The 23,857-nt window shown below is 37.7% G+C and overlaps 1 protein-coding gene across 16 annotated transcripts in view; it reads right to left on the minus strand.

Annotated features, from left to right (window-relative positions):
- Positions 1-23,857, minus strand: part of TRDN (triadin) — a 486,197-nt gene that overhangs the window by 277,957 nt on the left and 184,383 nt on the right. For all 16 annotated transcript variants that reach the window (XM_073219550.1, XM_073219549.1, XM_073219542.1 and 13 more), the window contains one exon: positions 5,603-5,662. In XM_073219550.1, coding sequence (XP_073075651.1) covers positions 5,603-5,662 — 60 coding nt within the window. The remainder of the gene's footprint in view (positions 1-5,602; positions 5,663-23,857) is intronic.

The raw sequence follows: 23,857 nt of genomic DNA on the forward strand, positions 1-23,857 counted from the left end.
GAGGGATGAAGACATTCTGTGCATTAGAAGCTTACATGAGCTTAAATACTTTGAGTGAAAGAAAACCTTCTGTTAATTATCTGCATTAAGTCAGATGAGAGTTTTATTGGAGGATCTAAAGGCTTTTCACAGTCTACTTCTTCAGTCTTTTCAAAGATCAAAATTAATTAACAACTCAGGCTCTCAAATTAATCAATGTCTTAAAATGTGAATAGATAATCCAATTTTTAAAACTCTTAAGTTTTTGACTTAAGGTATATGCACAATAAATATGAATTTTTAATGAGGAATTTATAATATCTTAATGGAATCATGGCATTGTCTTGGCCACATGTAAACATTATCCAATTTCCAATCTGACTAAACTCTTCACATATCTTAGGAAAGAAACAACAATGATGAATACCTTCCTCCTTAAAATAAATGAAAAATAATAGAATTATTCTGAGCAATTCGGGTCACCCAGATGATAAAACCTTGGATATTTCCCCTAAACCTGGATTCCCTAACAATAATTTCACAGCTTAATTTTTTTATGCTGATGTCTGAAGTTATAAAAGGATTTATGATGATGTTGCTACAATAAATTTGGTAAATTTGTCCAGTCTGTGTTTCCTAACTTCAACTACTTATATTTTGTATTTAGTAATAAGTATCTCTGAACTGTGACTGGTGGGTACCTTGTTAAAGAGTAGTTTGGTGAGGTAGTCTAAATAATTCCCCTGAAATTATATTCACCTCCTAATCCCCAGAATCTGTGAATGTTACCATATTTGGCCAAAAATAACTGCAATGTGATGAAATTGAGGATATTAAGATTATCCTGGATTATGTAGACAGATCATAAATGCAATCCAATGTGTGTTTATAATAGGAAGACAAAAAAGGAGAAGGCACTTTGACCACTGAGGCAGAGATTAAAGTAATGTGTCCACAAACCAAGAAATATGACAACCCTAGATGCTGGAAGAAGCAAGGAACAGATTCTTCCCTAGAGCCTCTGAGGAAGTTTGACCCTGCCAAAACCTTAATTTGGGCCAAGTGAGATGGATTTTGGATTTCTGGCCTATAGATCTGTGAGATAATAAACTTCTGTTGTTCTAGGGCACCACATTTTTGTTAATTTGTTACAGCAACCACAGGAAACTAATATACCCATGACAAGTTACTTGGCATTTCTACCAAAAGATAGTTACTGTCATATCTCATTTCTCAGTTTTATGCTTAGAAATAGAGGGGAAGAAACTTGGAGGGGCATGCAATTTATTAAGTATTTGGTGCCTGCTGTGAAGGCAAGCTATCAGAATTAAACAAGACAACAAACATCAGGCCACATGGTGCACCAACTGATGGGAAGGGAATAGAAACAGGTATCTAGGAACTGGTGGGTATTTGGAAGTGCAAGCAGGTAGGCAAAGTTCACCAGAAGTTTGCAAGGTCTTATTCACAGGGGTTCAGAGACAAATTCAGGACCATTCAGCTGTAAGCAATTTCTAGTAATAGAGACTTAAACACAATAAAGCAAAAAAAGAAGAAAGAAACAGGAAATAGGGAATAAGGGGAAGGCCATTTGTACTTAAGTTATAGAAAACAGAGGCAAAAACTTCATTCTACAACTCAATAAACACGAGATAGTGAGTAAGTCATTGAGCTCAGATAAATGTCAGTATTCTCAGTTTTAAATGGGATTATATCTATCATGTTGGATTATTCTAAGTAAAATTTTAGTATAATATATTAAGTATAATATTTGGTTCACAGTAGAGAAACACATGATATCAATTTTTTAAGAGGAGAAGCACAAGTAGAGGGTTTAAGTGATCAAGGTCACTTTAAGTGATTAAGTTTTAGCATTATGTTATAGAATCCTGAGATGACAGATCTTAAATCCTCCAGCCTAAGATCAGATCAGTTTTGAGTGGTACTACTAGAGAGAGAAGTAACACAGATAAGAAACTGCAAGGGACTGTCACTTATCTCATCAACAGCGATTAAAAGGGCTAGTTAATTAGTTAATAGTTCCTGTTTAAAAATTGCCAAGTATTCTTAGGAATCTCATATATACATATCATAATCATTTAATCTTTACAACAACTCTATTATCTCCATTTTATAGTTGAGGAAATAAAAGCAACAAAAGATTAATTAACTTGTCCAAAGTCACATAGGCAGTAGTCACTATATTGGATCCTAACCCAGATTGGTTAATTCAAGACCTTTCTAAGAGTAGAAGAAAATACAGTGGCATCTTTCTTTGTCAAAATCACACACTGTGCTCTTGGCCTATTTATTGAAAAAGCTTGTCTGAGTGCTTACCATGGGACAGGAAAATGGCCTTTAACAATCATGACTGGGACATTTTATTTATGACAAATATCACTCATCCCCATAACTGCTTACAGAGTATACTATATATATATAATTTTTTACTATATATGTAAATGAAGCAACATATACATATGTATATGTATATATCCTTTTTACATATTTGTGCACATAGTTGTTTATACCTACAAGGATGCCCAGGCCGTTGACTGCTGGAGAAGACTGACCACATTTCTTATCATTTAACATATTTCTGTTATGTTACATTTGACAACAGGCAACCATTCATCTGAAATACTCATAGACTGTGATCTCTAGACTGCCCTATTCATATCTATCTCGACAATGATTAGTTCTTCCAGGTTAGACAGGAATATATTCTAAAATGCTTGGCTTTAAATACAAATGAACTCTGCGCGATCATTTTGGACTATACAATCTTTCATCAGAAACAATCATCTTGGAATGGATTCACCTCAGACTAACTTCTACCAGAGCAAATTGCTCAGTGCCCACAAGTCCTCCAGCATGGAGAACTCATTCTGCCTGCTCACAGGGGCCATTTATACCAATAGCAATTTGGCGAACTGCATCTTTGTAACCCAGGAGAAGTTAAATTATGGTTGTAAGTTTCTTCTAAGCAAACAATATCCCACTGTATTATTTTATTAATTCAATATAAGGCTACAAGTATATATATTATTCTGATCCTATTTATACAATAAATTAGTACCTCTTTTATGTAGAAAAAAACAAGGTTAACTCAAAAGTAAACACTAGGAATATGTCAGAGCTTGTATCTTAAAACCAGAAGTACTCATTGCCAGATTAAGAATTAAAGGGTTTACCCGTCAGTTCTACGAAATGGTTGCATTTTTGCTAATGAAAACATCAAACAAAATAAACAGGGACAAAACAGAAACAAGTTACCTTGACTTCCTGAATTAAAATTAGTTAGGTAATGTGAATGACTACAAAAGTGTCTATGAAAATGAGGCAGAATTGAAACTGATTCTTTGACACTTTAAAGATGAATTAGGTAGCATATTTATAGGGAATTATTTTAGAAATGTATGTTCTCTGGGATTACAAATTCTTCGGTTACCTGCATCCCACTTAATGAGTAAACCATGTGGCTGTAGACTTACAGGCTTTCCCGATGACTTCACACTCCTAAAACCCTTTGAAACGCTATTTGAATGCATTGAAGGAGGAAAAAAGATAATATGATGTGATCTAGCTTCTATCATTACCAAAAATTTTATCTCCACCCAAAATACAGCAACTTCAGCATAACGGATCTCTTAGCCAGATATTTGCTGGCTTGTCTACAATCATCACAGGCTATTATTACCTTGGATACAGTATTTCTTTTCTTATAAAAGTTCAAAATGCTTTGATAACAATTTAGATTCCTAACTACTATATATAACCATATGGATATGGAATGTAGCATACAGAAAATATATATATATGTATATATATATATATGAAAGGTTATAAACCATATTTATTTTCACTAATCTATTTGGGAAGAAAAAACCAATCATTATTCTACCCACCAAGGAAATTAAGGAATAAAGTGAATTTTTTGTCATTCATATTCACAAAGAAAAATTGTGGAAAAAAGAAGTGATCTCTGAAGCCCATTTCAGTGATGAACAGCTGAAGATCCATTTTCTCTGTCTTGAGAAATATTCATTTTCCCAAAATATATTTGGTCTATTCAGGAAATACATTTGGGTACTAATCTCTAGCCCAGCCTTCAAGAAATTTATTTTAAACTTCAGCAAAATTCACTGTCTTAATTATGCAAGACTTGCTAGTTCAATAAAGCTGCTCTCCAGCTCACTGCTCATGGTCTCTAGTAGCAGGGTTCTAACAGCACCAGGTCCGAAATAAAAATGGTGCCATCTGCATCACCATATCTATTGCAGCGGCAATGCTATTAAATTAATAGTAAATTATACGAGATAAAACAGCGAAGACCCCAGTCATGTGCAACCAGGTGAGTTTCTGTTTAGCCTCCAGCAGATCAAAACACATAGCCAGATCAGTCCTGGCTAGCTTAGTCAAGTCTTACCCAAGAGCTGTGTCCAATTTCCCTGACCAAAAGCATTAAGAACCCAAATGGAAAGGGAACAGAAAGAAGACATTAGTTCCCCAGGTACACATATAAATAGGTTTCAGCTGAGTAAGTAGCATGTCCCTGATTGTGTAAGGATTGGCTGACCAATCTGCAATGAATTAAAACATTAGGATTAAAAACATAACATCTGCAGAATAGTTTTGAGCTCCTCACACAAAGGAAGTACATGAAGTATATATAAAAAAATGGCATTTTAATATAGATTCACATATTGGTATAATTAAAGGTTAATTAGAACTATCATTTGAAATGTTACTATTTGCAACTTTGTTATTTACTGCAGCTAATTTTGCTTTGGCCCATTTTTGACATAATAAATATTAGACAATATTCAATTTTTATCCCAGGGAAATTATTTTATTTCCATCTGTATCACACAAAGATAGTATTACGAGATTTTTATTCTTTCCCTGGCTCACCCAAAACCATGTAAGACTGACCATTGGGGAAACAGAATATTTTGAGATACATCCCTTTGAAAATTTTTGCTTCCTCTAAGTTTCTTTAAAGTTTTATGACTATGTGGGCCACTTCTGGAAAAGTGATGTTGTAAGATGAACAAGATAATGCTGGCCATTATTAATAAGCTTCTAATGCAAGATTGCAGTTACTGGATTTAGTTCAGTTGAAAGAGATATTAATCATGATGTTGTCACTGTCCATCTACCCCTTGAGGCTGTCTAAGAAACTGTGGGGCCTTAGCAGTCTTCAATGAAGCAATATAATGACTGCATTTCTATGCCAGAGATGTCAAACATACTTCATGGCATAAAAAGCCCAAGCTGAAAAAAATGAAGCTCTGACTTATTAGAGTAACTCATTAAAAGAAGAAAAAGATTTTGCTTGTAAATCAAGGCATGTATTTGTGGTACTCTTAATAAGTAAAAACCAGTTGTAAATAACAAAAATTGTCACACATTCTGAAGTTAACTTTGACTCCAATCATTAAATATTATTTATACACTTATATCTGAGGTTAACTGAGAAGTAAGATACTAATTTAAACACTATCAAAAATGTTAAGATAAAAGAACACACTAAACATGAAAATTTTCCTTTCTTCTGTGTGCATATACAAAATATATATCTTGAATAAAAATAAAAATAAACACAAAATTAAAAATTTACCTTTGGTTGGTATTTTCTTCTCAGGTTTCTCCTGCTTTTCAGTCTTTTCTTTGTGTATTTCTAGGGAAAAACAGAATTCTTAATTTAAAAACTATTTTTGAAAATGTTCAAGATATAAAGATACAAACCATAGCCATGACCTAAACTTTATACATGAAGTCTTAACTATTATATCTAACAAGTTTATAGGTGTTTAAAAAGAGTCTTTGTAAAATATTGCTATATAAATCTCTCATTTACTGAAATAAGAAAAAATGGAATTACCTCAAAATTAGAGTTATTTGAAAAAGCTTACAATCTTATGTGAATGGAGATGTGTTGTCACCTTTTTAGTGCTAGAATTGATCACAAACTATAATTATGTTTTATTTCAATTACTCTCAATACAAATTAAGAAACCTCAGTAAGAATGTCATTTACATTTAGGATGATTTAATTTTTACATATTAAATTAAGAATTTGTGAAATGAACTGTAACAACTATCTAATAGGAAATATATCTCAGAAGTGGTGACTCTAAGCTATGTTTATCATCAGAATTTGGCATTGCATTTAACCAATAATTACTGCATGCAGATATGATACATTTCATAGAATAAGTTAGTTGTTACATTTTATCAAAATATCATTTTAATAAATATATTCAGTTTGCTGCTAGCTTCAATGTACATACACTGCCAAGACTTAGAATATGAAGTTAATTCTGAATTTTTCAGTTAATTTGGAAAGAAGTAAATTTGAGGTTAGAGTTTACAAATATGATGACTACCTCTGAAAAGTGACTTAATCTTGAAGACCATGTTTTTTTCTTAGGAAAAATGCTAATGAGGTTCACTTATTTATTTATCACAACTTTATTCCACAGATGGTCTGAGGTGGTGCTAATTACTGTACACATTTTCAGTTCTCCATTTGTAAACTTGTATTTGCATTTTTGTAATTTTTGTAGAAGTCTAAAGTCAAGATCAATGATAGGGAAATCCTAATATCTTCAGAAAAGACAGTGAGTTTCATTTAGCTGTTAGGAGGTAATTGCCACTGTGATTTCCTTTCCTTATTTTCCCTATTAATCCATCATCATAGTGTTTACAGACCACTCCTCTACCCTTATCCCATTCCTGACTTGGAATATGCAAATGGAGGTACAAAAGAGTTAAGATACCCAAACACATCTATGGAAAAAATTCTCCAAGGCATAAGGAAAAATTTCCAAAGGGCATAGGAAACTCCCTTCATCGTCCTCTCACACCATTTTTTAAATTTCTTCCCTTTATACCTCCAAATCCTACTTCAAAGCAGGGTTTCTTGTTCTAGCAATATTGACTTTTTTCGGTTGAATCATTATTTGGGGGTGGAGTGGGCTATTCTGTGCTTTCTATAGTATTCAGCAGCATCCCTGGCCTCTTTCTATTAGATGTCTGTAACTCCATTTCCAGTCATGGCTATGAAAAATGCCTTTTGACATTTGCCAAATGTCCCCCTACCTCTTTAGGGCAAAATGAGTCCTGAAGAACAGCTCAGAACTGTCTGTCTTTTGCTTACCCTGTGCTCTTGGGTTCAACAGTATTTTGACAACTAGGTAACAAGAATAACGTTGCTGCAATCTCTCATAGAGAGCTATACATGTGGAAAATTTTGATCAGTTTCTACAGAAATGTATCCTGTTTATAAAGGCACAATGAAGTTTCATCTTATAGACTATAAGCAATAAAACTAATGATACATTTTATTTAACACACACACACACATTCAAAGAATTTGTATCTTTAGAACTGCTCTAAAGGTACAAGATAATCAGCCTATTCACACTCTGTCACTATGGTGACCTACACTGTCCAGTGCAATAGCCACCAGATGCATGTGCATATGGAGGTGTTGATATGTTGGTTAGTCCAAATTGAGAGGTACTGTAAGTGTAAATTCATAGTGGATTATGAAGGCTTAATGTAGAAAAGAATACAAAATATCTCATTAATGATTTTTATATTAATCACATACTGGAATAATATTATTTTGGATGTATTTATTGAGTGTGAAGGTTTTATTTATGTGTCAACTTGGCTATCCCACATCATTCAAATGAACACTAATCTAGCAGTTCCTTGGAAGGTATTTTTCAATATAATTAAAATCCCCAATCAATTGACTTTAACAATATCATTCTGGATCATCTGGTTGGGCTTGTCTGATTCCATTGGAAGGCCATAATCATGCCTGAGTTTTCCCAGGGCAAAAGAAGAAATTCTGCCTGTGGACAACAGCTTTGGTCCTTGCCCCTGGGTCCAAGTTTGCCCACGATCTTCCCTTCCTGACCACCTGTCCTACTGGGTCCAACTTGCTTAGCCAGTCCCCGCAACCACACAGGCCAAACACTTGTAATACTTTTGTTAATATATACATCTATCTGCATAATCTACTATTGGCTCTGCTTCTCTGGTTGAGCCCTGTTTGATACCTAGATTAGATTAATTAAAATGTTATTTTGATAAATCATTCATTTTAATTTTCTTATTCTTTTTTTACTTTTTTAATGGGGTTACTAAACATTTTTAAATTATGTGGTTCACAATATATTATTATTGGATAGTGCTGGTCTAATCCTAGGAGTAGGCTTTTTTAAATGACTTTGGATGATATTTTTTTAAACCTTAGCACATTGACAGGATTAAATATTTTATAAGTGAATTTAAAAACAAACTCAAAATATAATATTGTGTATCTACTTTATTCCAATAAAAAAATTTTAAAAAGAAAAAAAAACAAACAAAATTCTCCCTTGCCAATAGTGTCCTGCTTCCTCCCTCTTTTGATTATTAACACATGCTTATATATTTACTATATTTTATATGCAGAAATAATTAAATTTTGGCATTTGTTATACATATTTATGCTAGACATCTGAAAGAACAAGCGTAGATTTTAGTGATCCTCTTAGTAGCCCAACTTGGGACTTGCAGAAATTTCTTGGGAAATTTCTGGTTCTCATAGTGTGTGTCCCATGTCCCACTGAACCATATGATTTCTCAATAGATGAAATCTTTTAAAATCTGCTTCAAGTTAGAAGTGAAGATTCATTTCATTGGCTTAGTTCTTCTTTCCTTTTCTTCCAGCTGTTTAATTCTATGAACATGTATTCATCTAAGCTGTCTCCCACGGCGCTAATAGTAATCATGGGTCAACAGATTTTTCCAAGATTCTGAGCTTAACTTCTGCATGTAACTAGGGAGAAGGCCACGGGCACTAAAAATGGGAAGACTGCTAGAAGCAGCAATCAATGGGACCTAAATTAGTGAAAATAGATTGTGCTAATGACTGCAAAGAATGAGCTTACTTTGTAGTGAAGTCTTTCTGAGTTATTTTGTTATGTTACATGTATTTTGCTTATGATAGTTTTTACCACTTATACCAAGCTTACTGTTGAATAATTTTAATTTTAAGACTTACATGGCCAGTTTAAATTAGCATACTTTTTTCTCTATCAATATGAAACACTCTTAATAAATTAAAAATATCAATTCAAGATTTTTTAACTGATAGACTTAAGAAGTTAAAAGGATCATCTCTGTCACCAAGGCAACCATCCTGATTCTTTTGGATAACAATGCAGTTTATTAAATTATTATAATGGTTGTAGGTTTCAAAGAATGTCTTTTATCTTTATGTTTTCTACATATCTCAAAAGTGCTAGACAATATAAAATGCCTTCTTATGGTTTTTCTTATTGTAATATGAAAAATTCAAATTATGTATTCATTTGAACATAAAATCTCTATTTGTAAGATTTTGCCAATTGTGACTAGAAGATGAAAGTTTAGCTATGATAAATAACTAAGAAAATCTATTTAAATTTAGCCACTGAGTTAAATTTAACTGAGTTATCTACTTAGCGGCCAATTTTAAAAAGCTAAGGGAAAATATTTTATTGAATTCTCAAATTTTAGATAAATATACCAAATGATGTGTAGGTATTTGTATTTTATATGATTTTCTGATAAATTTTCTCTTACATCGATAAATACTTTTAATAAAAAATACAACACTAACTATTTGTGAAGATTATAAATGAAATGTTATCACCTAGTGTTTGTGATTAAGTGGGCATTCATGCCAGATATAGTGGTAGCCAAGTAATGAGGACTGTTTCCTTTAGGGACGTTGAATCCAATGGACATAAAAATATTTTGGATCTTTATTGTTAGGTTTCATTACTTGGTAAAATTTCATAAAGTAACTATAATTTTTCAAGAAAAGATAGTAGCCTCAATGCTCTATACTACTGACCCCTACAAAAAATTTCAAAATAAATATAAAATTATCTGTACAATCTCATTTTCACCATTAATCAGTAATCTTAGATTAATTTATTTTTTCTCTTTGAATTTTATTTTCTCCTTGTCTAAAATGAGATCCTATTTCCCATGTGTTCATAAACAGGACAGAGGTGGAAATAATTACAAATAATGCCTTTTATAAGATAATCATTGGTGGACTTTACAGAATTGGATAAGGTTTTTCCTGTACTAGTGTATGGATTTCATATCTGATGATACACCAGACAATGTGGCTGCATATCAGAATCATCTGGGGAGATTTTAAAATCTATTCCTCAGCTACAGCCCAAGCTTAATCAATTAGTCTCTTAAGGAGAGGAAACTTTAAGGGATCTCCAATTTAAATAAGCTCTCAGGTGACTTCAGAGCCACACTCAAAAATAAGAACTACTGTCTAGACTGATTTTTCTCAAATTTTAATGTGCATACAAGTCACCTGAGGATTCTCTTCAAATGCAGATTCTGATTCTCTTGGCCCAGATGGAGCTAGGTTCTGTATTTCTAAATCATTCCCAAATGATGCTAATGTTGCTGTTCCATGGAACACACTTGGAGGTGGAAGCTCTGGCCCAAATGAAACTCTTATTGAAATTACTAATATATGACATCAACATTTAATCATAGAGTCATAAAATATTACAGCTGGAAAGGACCTGGACATCAGTCAATCCAGCATCTTTGTTTTATGGATGTGAGAACTGACAGCCACGAGGTTAAGTGACTCCACCACAGCTGGTTATAGCAGACAGTGAAACAACAAAAGTATCTCCTCATCTTGTTCAGCTGAGTCTATGTCAGTCATGTTTAGTTATCTAGGGTTAGTTAGGGTTGGAGTGGGTGGGTGAAATAGGTGAAGGGGTTAAAGAGGCACAAAATCTCAATCATAACATGAATTAGTTATGGGAATAAAAGTAAAGTATAGAGAATATAGTCAATAATTCTGTAACATATTTCTATGTTGGCAGTAACTACACTACTTGGGGTGGGCATTTAATAATGTAGATAACTGTCAAATCACTATGTTGTATACTTGAAACCAATATAATATTGTATATTAACTATAGTTCAATAAAAAATTTTTCATGTGTTCATCTGGTAAGAATCAATTACAACAGCTATTCCAAAGGTCTAGGTCTATGCAAGAGTGATATTAACTTACTTTGCATTTTATCATTCATAGTTGATATTTTCAAAACAGTAGATTTATATAGAATAGCAGTCACTATTGTAAACAAAACATGCTGTTACCCACTTATCCCCATCTCTCTCCCTTGTGTCCAAATGCATAAAATCACTTATTTTTAGAATTAATCATTTGGGTTGCAATGGTTCTAACACTGGTTGTGAGTTGTTACAAAAACACTGTGGGGTTTTTAAAAATACAACTGCTTGACAAGGCTTAAATCCTGGAGATTCTGATTTAGTAAATCTGAAGTGGGAAGTGATCTGGGATTCCAAATTAAAAAGATATCTATGATCTCTTGCCAGAACCCAGTATTGTAACAGCATCCCTCTTTTAGTGAGGAATCAATCTTTTCCCAATTTCAATACAAATACTTTGGGTGATAATAACTCCACTCTCCAGACTGAGTCTATTCTTTAGGTCTTGACAAAGTGCATGCTGTGTGTCCCTGGCCAAATGATTGGGTCAAAGAAGTGTAAATTACTCAATACAAATTCAAGAGGGTCAACCATTGTTTTCACTGAAATACTTGGAAAAGAGCACAGGCTCCTCACCCAAGTTTGCTAAAACAAAGTAATTTTGGCCTCAAGCTACTGGTGATTCATAATTGCCAGTAAGAGAGGAAAGACTGCCTGAGAACTAAGCAAATGAAGCAGATGAAGGAAAGCAGGGTCAGAATCAAAAAGAGAGAATTTACTAATAACATTATAATAAATAAATAAACCAGTTTTACTCTTCTGTCTTTCAGTCACTTGAACCAATAAAGGATCTTTTCCATTAAGCCAGTTTGAAGTGGATTTTGGTTTCTTGTGAACAAAATAATTACAATTAAGACAGAACTTTGAATCTGAGACACAGAGTTAAGAACAGTGGGGAGTTTTGTTTGGCTTTTTTTTTAATTGTTTTATTTTTCAACAAACTTTTCTAAATGAAAATACATAATCTAGAAGAGGTAACACATTCAGCCATCTGTATTCAACCAGCACCTTCATTTCTCATGATTTTGCAAATGGCAATGTACAGAACTGGAGATAACAGTGGAATACATTAGATGTAAGAGCTTCCCATTCATACACTTCTCAATTACTTATCCAATCTTACTTACAAGTAGAAATTTAGCAATGGAGATTTTTCTTGCTCAAACAAGAACTACTTAAAATGGTTGGGTCTGAGTTGTGTTGTCTCAGAGAAACTTTATATTCCCCGTGATGTTGGCACCAAAATCTGATCCCTTGCTTCCTTTGACCTATTCTTTTAGGCTCTAGTTTTACTGTTATTTGTGTCCTGTTTCCAGTTGGCTTCCTTGATGGAAATGAGCACTTCTCTGTAGCACGAGATACTGAAGTTGCTGGACCCAGTGGATCCAGAATTCACTACAGCTGCAACTAGTTGAAGAAGTGTATCTCTGGACATTCACCATATATCCCTTTACCTCAGTCTTCTCAGCCTTTTTCATTCTTAGCTCACCTCAAGCCCACTGTTCTCTCTGGGCTTTGTCCCCCTGTCATAGTTGGGTTGACTGATACTGGGAAAAATAGGCAGGAGATAAAGCACTGAGTTTCTTGTGCAGCCTACGGGTAATAGACAGCAGTGCAGTTATGGAGATGAGCTTTGGTCTAAACTTCTATAGAGAAGTCCAAAGATAAATGCATCTATTTAACGAGGTTACTAGGGCCTACGTGGTAACCATGTTCTGAGGCTATAAATTTTAACAAGTTCAGTCACCTTTCCATTCTCCTTCATTTTTTCACTCACCATATTTTTTTAGATACTTAATGTTCGTTCAGCTTGGTGTAAGCCACTGAAGCTGCCAGCAAAGATGGATGCACCGAAATCTCTGGCATGGAAACTTGTCCATCTATCTTACTCCCGATGACATGATACAACCTTCTGAATGGCCTAATCTTTAAGTTTTGAATATTTATGATGCTCAAATTTCCTGGCTCTTCTTTATTTGCCCTGACTGCAAAGAGCTATTGTGGACTTCAGCAAAGTGAAAAAAAATACACAATGGAAGAACTAAGTTTAAATTTACTGGGCTCTTTTCAATTGAAGGAACTTCAGGGAAATTTAAAAACACAATAAGGAGAATGCAGTTTGTTTTGTTCTAAGTATGGGAAGAGCTTCTTCCTCTGCCATTGACGTTGATCAGGGACAATCTCACAGAATATGAGCCTTCGTTTTTGCATCTTTGTCAAACAAGGATATCCTTATTTTGAAGAGAAAATAGGTTAAGGCAAGGAAATTCAATATAATATAGAGGGGCTTTGGTTCTTTCCTCTAAGGCAAGAGATGATTTGGTACACAAAGCCACCATGCCCCTGAAATTGAAGATCAATTTTTTCCTTCCCCAAAAAACTGAATGTGCAGAACTTTGAATGACTAAAGTTACTCTTTCTTAACTTTAAAGCTAGATGTCAGAAAATGACATTGTAAAATGTAATTTCTTGTTAGGAGACTATTATTGTCTTCTAAAATTACATATTCCAAAGACATAAATGCTGTAATGATTATTCTTATATAGAGAATTATTAAAGACTGAGTTTAAGTAAGAATAAATTGTAAAAAGGAGATAAATACATCCATTATGTTGCAGTTAGGAATGTTACCACAAAAAATTAAAAAGCTCTATACCCACTAAAGAATTATACTTTATGTGAATGTTTACCTAATCTGAAGAGTCAGCACCACATATTAACATAGAAATATGAGAGCAAAACCATTTTAGGTTTGTGATAAAACAGTATTTTATTTTTTAAAAGAAATAGACAAATACTGACATCTATGCTGAATAGACATATATATTTAACTTTACTTTAAGATACTAGAGGCTGTGTTGGTAAGCCTGGTTTTAACTTTGACTTAGAGTATTTATGATACTTAAGAGAATTAAAAGTAAATTTGTGTCTAAAAAACAGAGTTTATTCACTTGCAGTATAATTACTATTATTCATATTTTCATCCTCTTTCAGTTCAGTTTGTATATGATCACCTCATATAAACACTTATGCTCATCATTATCAGAAGTGTAATGACCAAACTTTTCTCTCTTTTATGATCTCAATTGCTTATTTGTTCATCAAAAACTTCAATGCAGTCTTCTCAATATAGCATATTAAATAAGGTAATATTCAACAGATTTGCAATTCCTTTGGCTATAAAATGCCATGTTACATAGATCCTGATATTATTAAGCAATAATTAACTTTATTAGCAATGCCACATATAAGCTCCACCACAGTCATTCATTTATAATCTTATTAAATGAACTTTCACCATCAGCCTTTGGAAATGTTGTAAGCAAAGACTTACATGTTCCCTTCCACCTAGCACATTGCTTGGCATATAGAAAACATTTGAAAAGGGTTTATTAAAAAATATTATCTGTTGAAGTGATAAAACATGTCAGTGTTCCAAAATAGTATCTAAGTACACATATTGTTGACCATGGTGGAATCTTGAGGCTGCATGCTTTACTCTCAGTCAGAATCCTAGGGTTATCCTGAAAACAAAATGTTCGTTTTCTCTTACACTAACCTCAGCTTTTTCCTCTGACATTCCCTTAGAAAATCTTCCTTCCCTATTTTGAAGATAATATCTAGAATTTCTCATCATGTGTTAAAAATGTACATAATGTAAATTTTGATATTTAAAAGTAAAATGGCTACTTCCCTTTAAAAACCATGTTAATGGACTCTAAATACTATATTTTGGGACTCTTCATTATAAATTTAAAATATATGCCAACAATCTTTCTATTAACATTTTGAGATTTTACATCTTTCCCTTATCTTTGAATTCATATTTTCGTTCCACTTCTCTCACAAAATTTTATCCTAGGAAATTGCTTTTCTTGATTACACCATCATGTTTCTCTAGAAAAAAAATACATACATTGAATTTTAGAAACTTTTTTCATATCCTATAAGAACTAAATGTTAATATCTTATACATTTTTATAAAAAAATTATTAAACCTGAAAAGTAAAATTTTACTAGAAAGATATCTCTTTAGGAGATGCATTAAACTTTAAAGAGTCCATGTACCTGTGGATATATATGATTTACATCTAGAATTAGATGGGATTCAGCAACAAATATAACCCCACCATTTACTTTTAAAGATAGAAATGTTGAGAAGCTCACATATGCCTTATGCATAGACAGGTATGTAGATCTACACACACTCTCAGATAACAATTTTATTATGGTAATGTTCTTCAATTTTTTTTCTCTAAGAAATGTTAAAATGACATAGAGACTCAACAAAAAATTTGTTTTCAATGATCTCTCAGATGAGTAATTGATTGATGCCACCTTCACTTTTATAGGAAACAAAGATTTCCACACGATTTGCAAAAGATTTGTTACTCTATCCTGATTGTCCACTTTCTGAATTTCCTCAAGGAAAAATTCTTTTATCAGACTTCCCAAATGACTAATAGGTATTTCTACAACTCTCACTTAGAAGTACCTTTTGCAATCAATATATTCACAAAGGGTAGAGGAAAATAAAAATTTAGAATGTCATTATTAGGAGTACAATGATAATTGCCTTACATGTTTTTGATGTATTTTTTGCTTTAGGGAAATTTCATCTAAACTTTGAAGCTGCTGCTCTTTTCACTTATGGAAAATGTTTGCCATGGTAACTAATGGGCAGGGCCAGCCTTTTTTTTCAAACTCCTTAACAAAGCCAAATTTACTTTCTTTCAAAAAAATATAATTTTGTTCGGCAGTTCAAAAAAATATTCGTTTGCGTTTTAAGGAAATTAAGAAAGAATGAATTTTGCAACATACCTAGGAGATGTTTTATTAAAAGTACATGGAAAGATGAAAAAGATGTGGATTTAATATAATAAATGCATTTAAACAAGAAGTTATAAAAATAAGACAAACCAATGTTCTATTACACATTATTTTTATGTACTAATGTCATATAATATATAGGCAATATGTTGAGTTGTTTATGAAGTTAGGCACGTGATAAAATGTTTGGAGTTCCTGAAATATATGTGCGAAAGGAAATCAAATGGGAATAAACAAATATTTTCAAATATAAAAGAAATAATAATAATTTTGTTAACTATCATGATAAAATTATCTAATGCATTAAGCAAAAGAGATATATACTCAATATACACATTTACATGTGTGTGTATATATATAAATCCAGCAGGAAGCATATAGTTTTATATTTTTATTAATAGGAGGTAGAAAACTAAATATAAATAACATGCAATAAATACATGGAATTTACGCATATATACATACATATATTCAAACACACATACACATACATTGTGAATTGGTTGAAAAAATAGTGTATTTAATTTTTTTGCAATAGGAGATACAAAATATTAAACATTTTTTCCACCTTTTTTTAAATTAAGATATCATTGATATACACTCTTATGAAGGTTTCACAAGAAAAACAATTTGGTTATTACAATCACCTTTAAATCATCCGCCCATACCCCATTGCAGTCACTGTCCATCAAGATGGCACAGAGTCCCTATTTGTCTTCTCTGAGCTACACTGTCTTCCTTGTGACCCCACACACACCATGTGCACCAATCATGACACCCCACAATCCCCTTTTCCCTCCCTCCCCACACGTCATCCCCCACCCCTCCCTTTGGTAACCACTAGTCCGTTCTTGGAATCTGTGAGTCTGCTGCTATTCTATTCCTTCAGTTTTGCTTCATTGTTATACTCCACAAATGAGGGAAATAATTTGGTATTTGTCTTTCTCTGTCTGAATTATTTCACTGACCATAATACCCTCTAGCTCCAACCATGTTGTTGCAAATGGTAGAATTTGTTTCTTTCTTAAGGATGAATAGCATTCCACTGTATATATGTACCACCTCTTCTGTATCCATTCATCTACTGATGGACACTTAGGTTGCCTTCATACCTTGGCTATTGTAAATACTGCTGCAATAAACATAGCGGTGCATATGTCTTTTTGAATCTGAGTTGTTTTCTTTGGGTAAATTCCTAGGAGTAGAATTCCCAGGTCAAATAGTATTTCTATTTTTAGTTTTTTTAAGGAACCTCCATATTGCTTTCAACAATGGTTGAACTAATTTACATTCCCACCAGCAGTGAAGGACAGTTCCCCTTTCTCCACATTCTCGTGAGTATTTCTTGTTCCTAGTCTTTTTTATGTTGGTCATCCTAACTGGTGTGAAGTGGTATCTCATTGTGATTTTAATTTGCATTTTCCTGATAATTAGTGATATAGAGCATCTTTTCATGTGTCTGTTGGCCATCTGAATTTATTCTTTGGAGAAGTGTCTGTTCATATCCTCTGCCCATTTTATAATAGGGTTATTATCTCTTTGGGTGTTGAGACATGTGAGTTCTTTATATATTTTGGATGTTAACCCCTTGTTGGATATGTCATTTACAAATATATTCTCCCATACTGTAGGATGCCTTTTTGTTCTGTTGATGGTATCCTTTGCTGTACAGAAGCTTTTTAGCATGATGAGTCCCATTTGTTCATTTTTTATTTTGTTTCCCTTGCCTGAGGAGATGCTTTCAGGAAAAATTTGCTCATGTTTATATTCAAGAGATTTTTGCCTATGTTTTCTTCTAAAAGTTTTATGGTTTCATGACTTACATTCAGGTCTTTGATCCATTTTGAGTTTTCTTTTGTGTATGCAGTTAGACAATAATCCAATTTCTTCTCTTGCATGTAGCTGCCCAATTTTGCCAACACCAGTTGTTGAAAGAGGCTGTCATTTCTGAAGGGCCCCCACCAGTAAGATGGCGAACTTCCGGCTTCTCTTCAGGGTTCTCAGTTCCCGCCAGCGCCACCTGAAGCCCAATCACCTCTCGCCCCCCTCCCAATCCCAGCACCTAGCCAATAGCCACCAGCCCCGTAGAAGTAACACCACAATCACCCCATGCCACTTCCTATATAACCCAGCATCTTTCCCTAATAAAGCGGAATTCTCTGGTGAATTGCTGCTGTGTGTCGCTCCTTTCCTTTCATTGGTGCCAAAACCCAGGAGATGGGATACCACAACTGGGCCCCGTCTTCCCCCCAACACCAGCAGCAGCTTGCCCTTGTCCCCTTTTTCCGGCGCTGGCTCATCACACTCACCACTCCTCTCTGGCCTTTAGGTAAGTTTTCCCCCAGAGTGGCCCACTCTTCCCCGAGCTATCGCAGTGCCATTGACCGTGATCGTCCGGCAAGGCTCTGATGCTCTGGGACGAGGAGGGAACTCTCCCCGCCTCCGGCCTTCACAGCTGCTGCAGACCCTCAGGCCCCCTCCAACAGTCATAAATTGCCACCTCCGGCCTTCACAGCTGCAGCAGACCCTCAGGCCCCCCTCTAACAGTCATAAATCGCCACCTCCAGCCTTCACAGCTGCAGCAGACCCTCAGGCCCCCCTCCAACAGTCATAAATCGCCACCTCCAGCCTTCACAGCTGCAGCAGACCCTCAGGCCCCCTTCCAACAGTCATAAATTGCCGCCTCCGGCCTTCACAGCTGCTGCAGACCCTCAGGCCCCTCCTCCAACAGCCATACATGAGGTGACTCTTTGTGGATGAGAACGCTCCCTTTTCCCCCTTCATCCTTCCGTTCCGTTCTGTCTACCAAAATCCGTTCCATCCGCCAAAAACTCCTAGCGCTAGGTACCTCGTGACTCCGGCACTCTGCCTTCTTAGGGAAGTCTGGGTGATGACCCACACTTCCAAAGAAACTCCGACTCGTATACAAGTTTCTGCAGACCACCAAGGATCATTGGGGACGCCCTTTGTCTCCTCGCCATCTGCCTCCGGTCCGAGGATTTCCGTTTGTCTTCCCCTGTTTGTCTCCTTCTCTGTCCTTTAACCATGGGAGCCTCCTCATCCCTCCCTGAAAGTTTACCTCTTGAATGCCTGCTTAAGCATCTGGCTACCCTCTACCTGACACCTGAAATAAAACCAAAACTTCTCCATAAATACTGCTCCCAAGATTGGCCGACATACCCCCTAGACGATAACAGCCAATGGCCTGCAGGGGGAACTCTTGATCCTAACATCACTTGCAATCTCTTTACTGCCAGTGCCTGAAAAAATGGAAGGAGATTCCCTATATCGAAGCTTTTCGTGTCCTAGCTCAAAATCCCAGCCTCTGCACCACCTGCTCCCCATCCCAAGTTCTCCTAGCCTGCAAGCCGTCTCCCTCCCCTCCCCACACTCCCAGTCCCTCTTCAATTACCTTTGACCCAGCTGAGGAGCCTCCGCCATACAGGCTTCCCCCTTTGGCCCCTCCCCCTCCTACAACCCCTCCGCCCTCCACCGCTGCTGCTGCCTCCATCCCCGCAGAAGCCTCCTGTCCTCTCCCTTCCCCCTCCTCTCCTACAATAGCTCCTCCCCCTTCCTCTACCACCACACTGCTGCTGCCTCCATGCCCGCAGAAGCCTCCCGTCCTCTTTCTCCCCCCTCCCCTCCTCCCTCCACCACCATCTCCTCCCCAACCTCACCCCCTCCGCCTCCATCCCCCTCACCTCCCCCCCTCTGGCAGATCGAGCCTGAGCCTTTCAGCCCCCCTCTAATTAGGTCCCAAGAGCCTCCTCCGCCTTTGCCCCCTCAGACTCAGTCCCAAGGGCCTCCAAAAATTATCGCATCTTTGCCCTCATCACCTGTTTCCCCCCCACAGACTGAGCCAGAACCTTTCACTCCCCCTCAGACTCGGTCCCAAGGGCCTCCCAAAATTATTGCCCCCCTCCGGGAAGTAGCAGGATCTGAAGGCATCGTGCATGTTCACGTCCCTTTCTCTTTAGGAGATTTAGCCCAACTTGAGAAATGCCTAGGTTCCCTTTCCACTGATCCTACGACATACATCAAAGAGTTTCAATGGACCCTCCAGTCTTACAGCCTCACACATCATGACATTTTCATGCTCCTGGCCAATACTCTCCTCCCTGAAGAGCGTAGACGGGTTTGGGACTTCGCCCAAACGCACGCTACTGAAACCCACAGGACTGACCCCACCTACCCCCCTGGCCCCACCGCTGTCCCCGAACAAGACCCATTCTGGGATTATAACACAGCCATGGGTCTCCGCTCTCGAGATATTTTTGCCTCCTGCTTAGTAGCAGGTCTGAAAAAGGCAGCTCGTAAAGTAGTCAATTTTCAAAAGCTTCAAGACATAATTCAAAAGAGGGATGAAACTCCTTCCGAGTTCTTAGACTCACTCAAGCCCTATTACAGTATACCAGCCTAGACCCAGAAACACCTGATACAAGACATGTCCTTATGACATACTTCCTAGCTCAAAGCTACCCCGACATTAAAGCTAAACTCAAAAAGTTAGCTTTTTGGGCCCCACTACCCCACAGACTGAGATCCTAACAGTAGCCTTTAAAGTCTTCCATAACCGGGAGGAGGAAAAAGAACGCCGTAAACAAAAGGCTGATCAGGCCAATTTCCAGATGTTGGCCCAGCTGATAAAACCACAACCTGGGCGCCCCTCTACAAACAAGCCCCTCCCAGAAGCTTGTTTCAAGTGCGGAAAAGAGGGACATTGGTCAAGGGCATGCCCCTCCCTCAGATCTCCTACCACCCCATGCCGAAGATGCCACAAAAAGGGCCACTGGGGGTCTGATTGCCAAACCACCCAAAGGGGAGGCTGGACGAACAACCCCCATCCTAAGCCTGCCATAGTGGGGCTGGCAGAGGAAGATTGATGGGGCCCAGGGGCTTCTCGCCTGACCATTTCCATCACCAAACGAGCCTAGGGTTACTTTAATAGTAGACAGTCGCCCCATCTCCTTCCTCCTAGATACAGGAGCCACCTTCTCAGTCTTGCAAGAATACCGGGGCCCTACCACGCCTGCCATTACTCCTATAGTTGGGGTAGGAGGTAAACAGATTTTCCCATTTAAAACCCCCCCCTTTTATACACAATCCAAGACAATCCCATACCTTTCTCCCCCTCCTTCCTGGTTATGCCCCAGTGTCCTATCCCTTTACTAGGACAGGACATCCTTTCTCTCCTCCACATTTCCATAACTATATCCACTCCCACAGCCCCCAGTACCCCCTTTCTGATGGCCCTCATAGCCGACGACCCCCCTCTACCCAATGAAAGCTCTGGTTCCGCCCTCATACACCCTGTAAATCCCAAAGTTTGGGACATCTCAAGCCCCTCTGTGGCTCTATGTCCCCCTGCCTCTATCAAATTATGTGACCCCTCTCAGTATATCTGTCAGGCCCAATACCCCCTAACCACTTCAGCCCTCATAGGCCTCCAACCCATCATTCAAGATCTCTTAAACAAACATTACCTCAGACCCACTCACTCCTCATTTAATACCCCCATATTAGCTGTTAAAAAAACCAACGGATCTTTCCGCCTTGTCCAAGACCTTCGCCTCATCAACATGGCTGTTATCCCTATCCATCCCTTAGTTCCAAATCCATACACCCTTTTATCACAGATTCCTGCCTCGGCATCCCACTTCTTAGTCCTAGATCTCAAGGACGAATATTTTCTATACCTCTGGAACTCTCCTCCCAAGATTTTTTTGCCTTCACCTGGACAGACCCATACACAAGACATTCCAAACAACTCACTTGGACAGTTTTGCCACAAGGCTTCCGAGATAGTCCCCATATTTTTGGACAGGTCCTAGCTCAAGACCTCAAACAGTTTCATCATGATCACTCTGAGTCCACCTTATTACAATACGTAGATGATCTTCTACTCTGCAGCCCCTCGTGGGAACAGTCTCAACTTGACACTGCTTCCCTACTTAACCTAATAGCTTCTAGAGGTTACCAAGTACCCCCCGTCAAAGCTCAAATCTCTTCCCCTTCTGTCACTTACCTCGGATTCCTTCTGTCTCAACAAAGAAAGTCCATTACCTTAGACAGAAAACAACTCCTCTCTGACCTGCCCGTTCCCAAAACCAAGACAGAAATCCTTTCCTTTCTGGGCCTGGCTGGGTATTTTAGAGCGTGGATCCCTAACTTCTCCCTGTTGGCAAAGCCCCTATACAATCTCAGCAAGGGCCCCCCTGAAGAACCATTATCATCCTCACTCCGACACTCCTTCATTAAGCTCCGTCAAGCCCTTGTAGAAGCCCCAGCTCTCCATCTTCCTGATTTGTCGAAGCCCTTCTCATTATACATTCATGAGAGGTCCAGTCAAGCTCTAGGAGTCCTAGGCCAATATTATGGCCCATCCTTTGCCCCAGTAGCTTATCTCTCCAAGCAATTAGACCCCACAGTTTGGGGATGGGCCCCCTGCCTACGGGCATTAGCCCCTGGACAGCTCTTGCAGAAAGAAGCTCATAAACTAACATTTGGGGCGCCCCTCACCATTCTGTCCCCACATCACCTAAAAGACCTCTTAACCTACAAAAGTCTGCAGACTCTCCCTCCCTCCAGACTCCTGACCTTTCTGTCCTCCTTCCTCCAAAATCCAGACATTTCTTTCCTCCCCTGCCAACCCTTATATCCGGCCACTCTTCTTCCTCTGCCCTACTCTCCTCATACTCTCTCGCATGATTGCCTAGAAGCCCTTCACAACTTCCTTCTGTGCCACTCCACGATCTCCGAAGGAGCCCTCTCACACTCCGACCTCATCTGGTTTACTGATGGGTCCTCCTTTAAACATGAAGACACCCACTACGCAGGATACGCAGTAGTGTCCCTCAAACATGTCATTGAGGCATGAGCCCTACCCCCCGGTACAACCAATCAATAGGCCGAACTCATTGCAGCCACCAGAGCTTGCACTCTAGCCCGGGACAAGTCTCTCACACTGTACACTGACTCCAAATATGTATTCCACATTCTATTGTCTCACGCGGCAGTATGGAAAGAACGAGGCCTCCTCACCACAAAAGGAAATTCCATAACTAAGTCAGCCTTAATTACTAAACTTCTAGAGGCTTCACAACTCCCACACCGACTAGGCATAGTCCACTGCAAATCACATCAAAAGGATGACTCCCCCATTGCAAGAGGTAACAACAAAGCCGACAGAGTAGCCTGGTCAGTTGCCCTATCAGAAGACACACCAGACAACAATCCGTCTGCCCTTGCAGTTTTAGCCTTATCACAAGACACCCTCTGTTCCCAGGACAAAGAGTCTCTCTTCCGCTTCTTACATGATCTGTTCCATCACAGCCCCCAATCCTTGATCCATTTTTTACAATCCTTTTTTCCTTTCTCTCCTGAAGATAAAACCCTACTTAACCAAATCACCCGCAAGTGCACCATCTGCCAACGCACTAACCCTAATACCCCCCTCAAGGCCCGACCATTCCCGGCTCATCAAGCAAGGAGCAATGTCCCCGCCACAGACTGGCAAATAGACTTCACTAACATGCCCCCTGTATGGCATACCAGATAGCTACTTGTGTTAGTAGATACATTTTCAGGATGGGTCGAAGCTTTCCCCATCACTAACAAACGAGCATCCGCAGTTGCCTCTATCCTCCTCATCCAAATCTTTCCTAGGTTCGGGATGCCCACTTCCCTCCAATCAGATAACGGCCCTGAGTTCACTGCCCAAATTATCCAGAACCTCTCCAAGTCGCTCTTGCTCCCCTGGCATTTACATTGTCCTTATCGACCACAGGCTTCAGGAAAAGTAGAAAGAACCAATAGGACTCTAAAGGACATCCTGACCAAACTATCTCTAGAACTACACCTTGACTGGGTTCGCTTACTTCCCTTAGCTCTACTCCGCATTCAGGCCCTCCCAAAGAAACCTTCCTTCTTGTCG

Source organism: Manis javanica, chromosome 13 (assembly GCF_040802235.1).
Source record: "Manis javanica isolate MJ-LG chromosome 13, MJ_LKY, whole genome shotgun sequence".
In the NCBI taxonomy this organism is placed as follows: domain Eukaryota; kingdom Metazoa; phylum Chordata; class Mammalia; order Pholidota; family Manidae; genus Manis; species Manis javanica.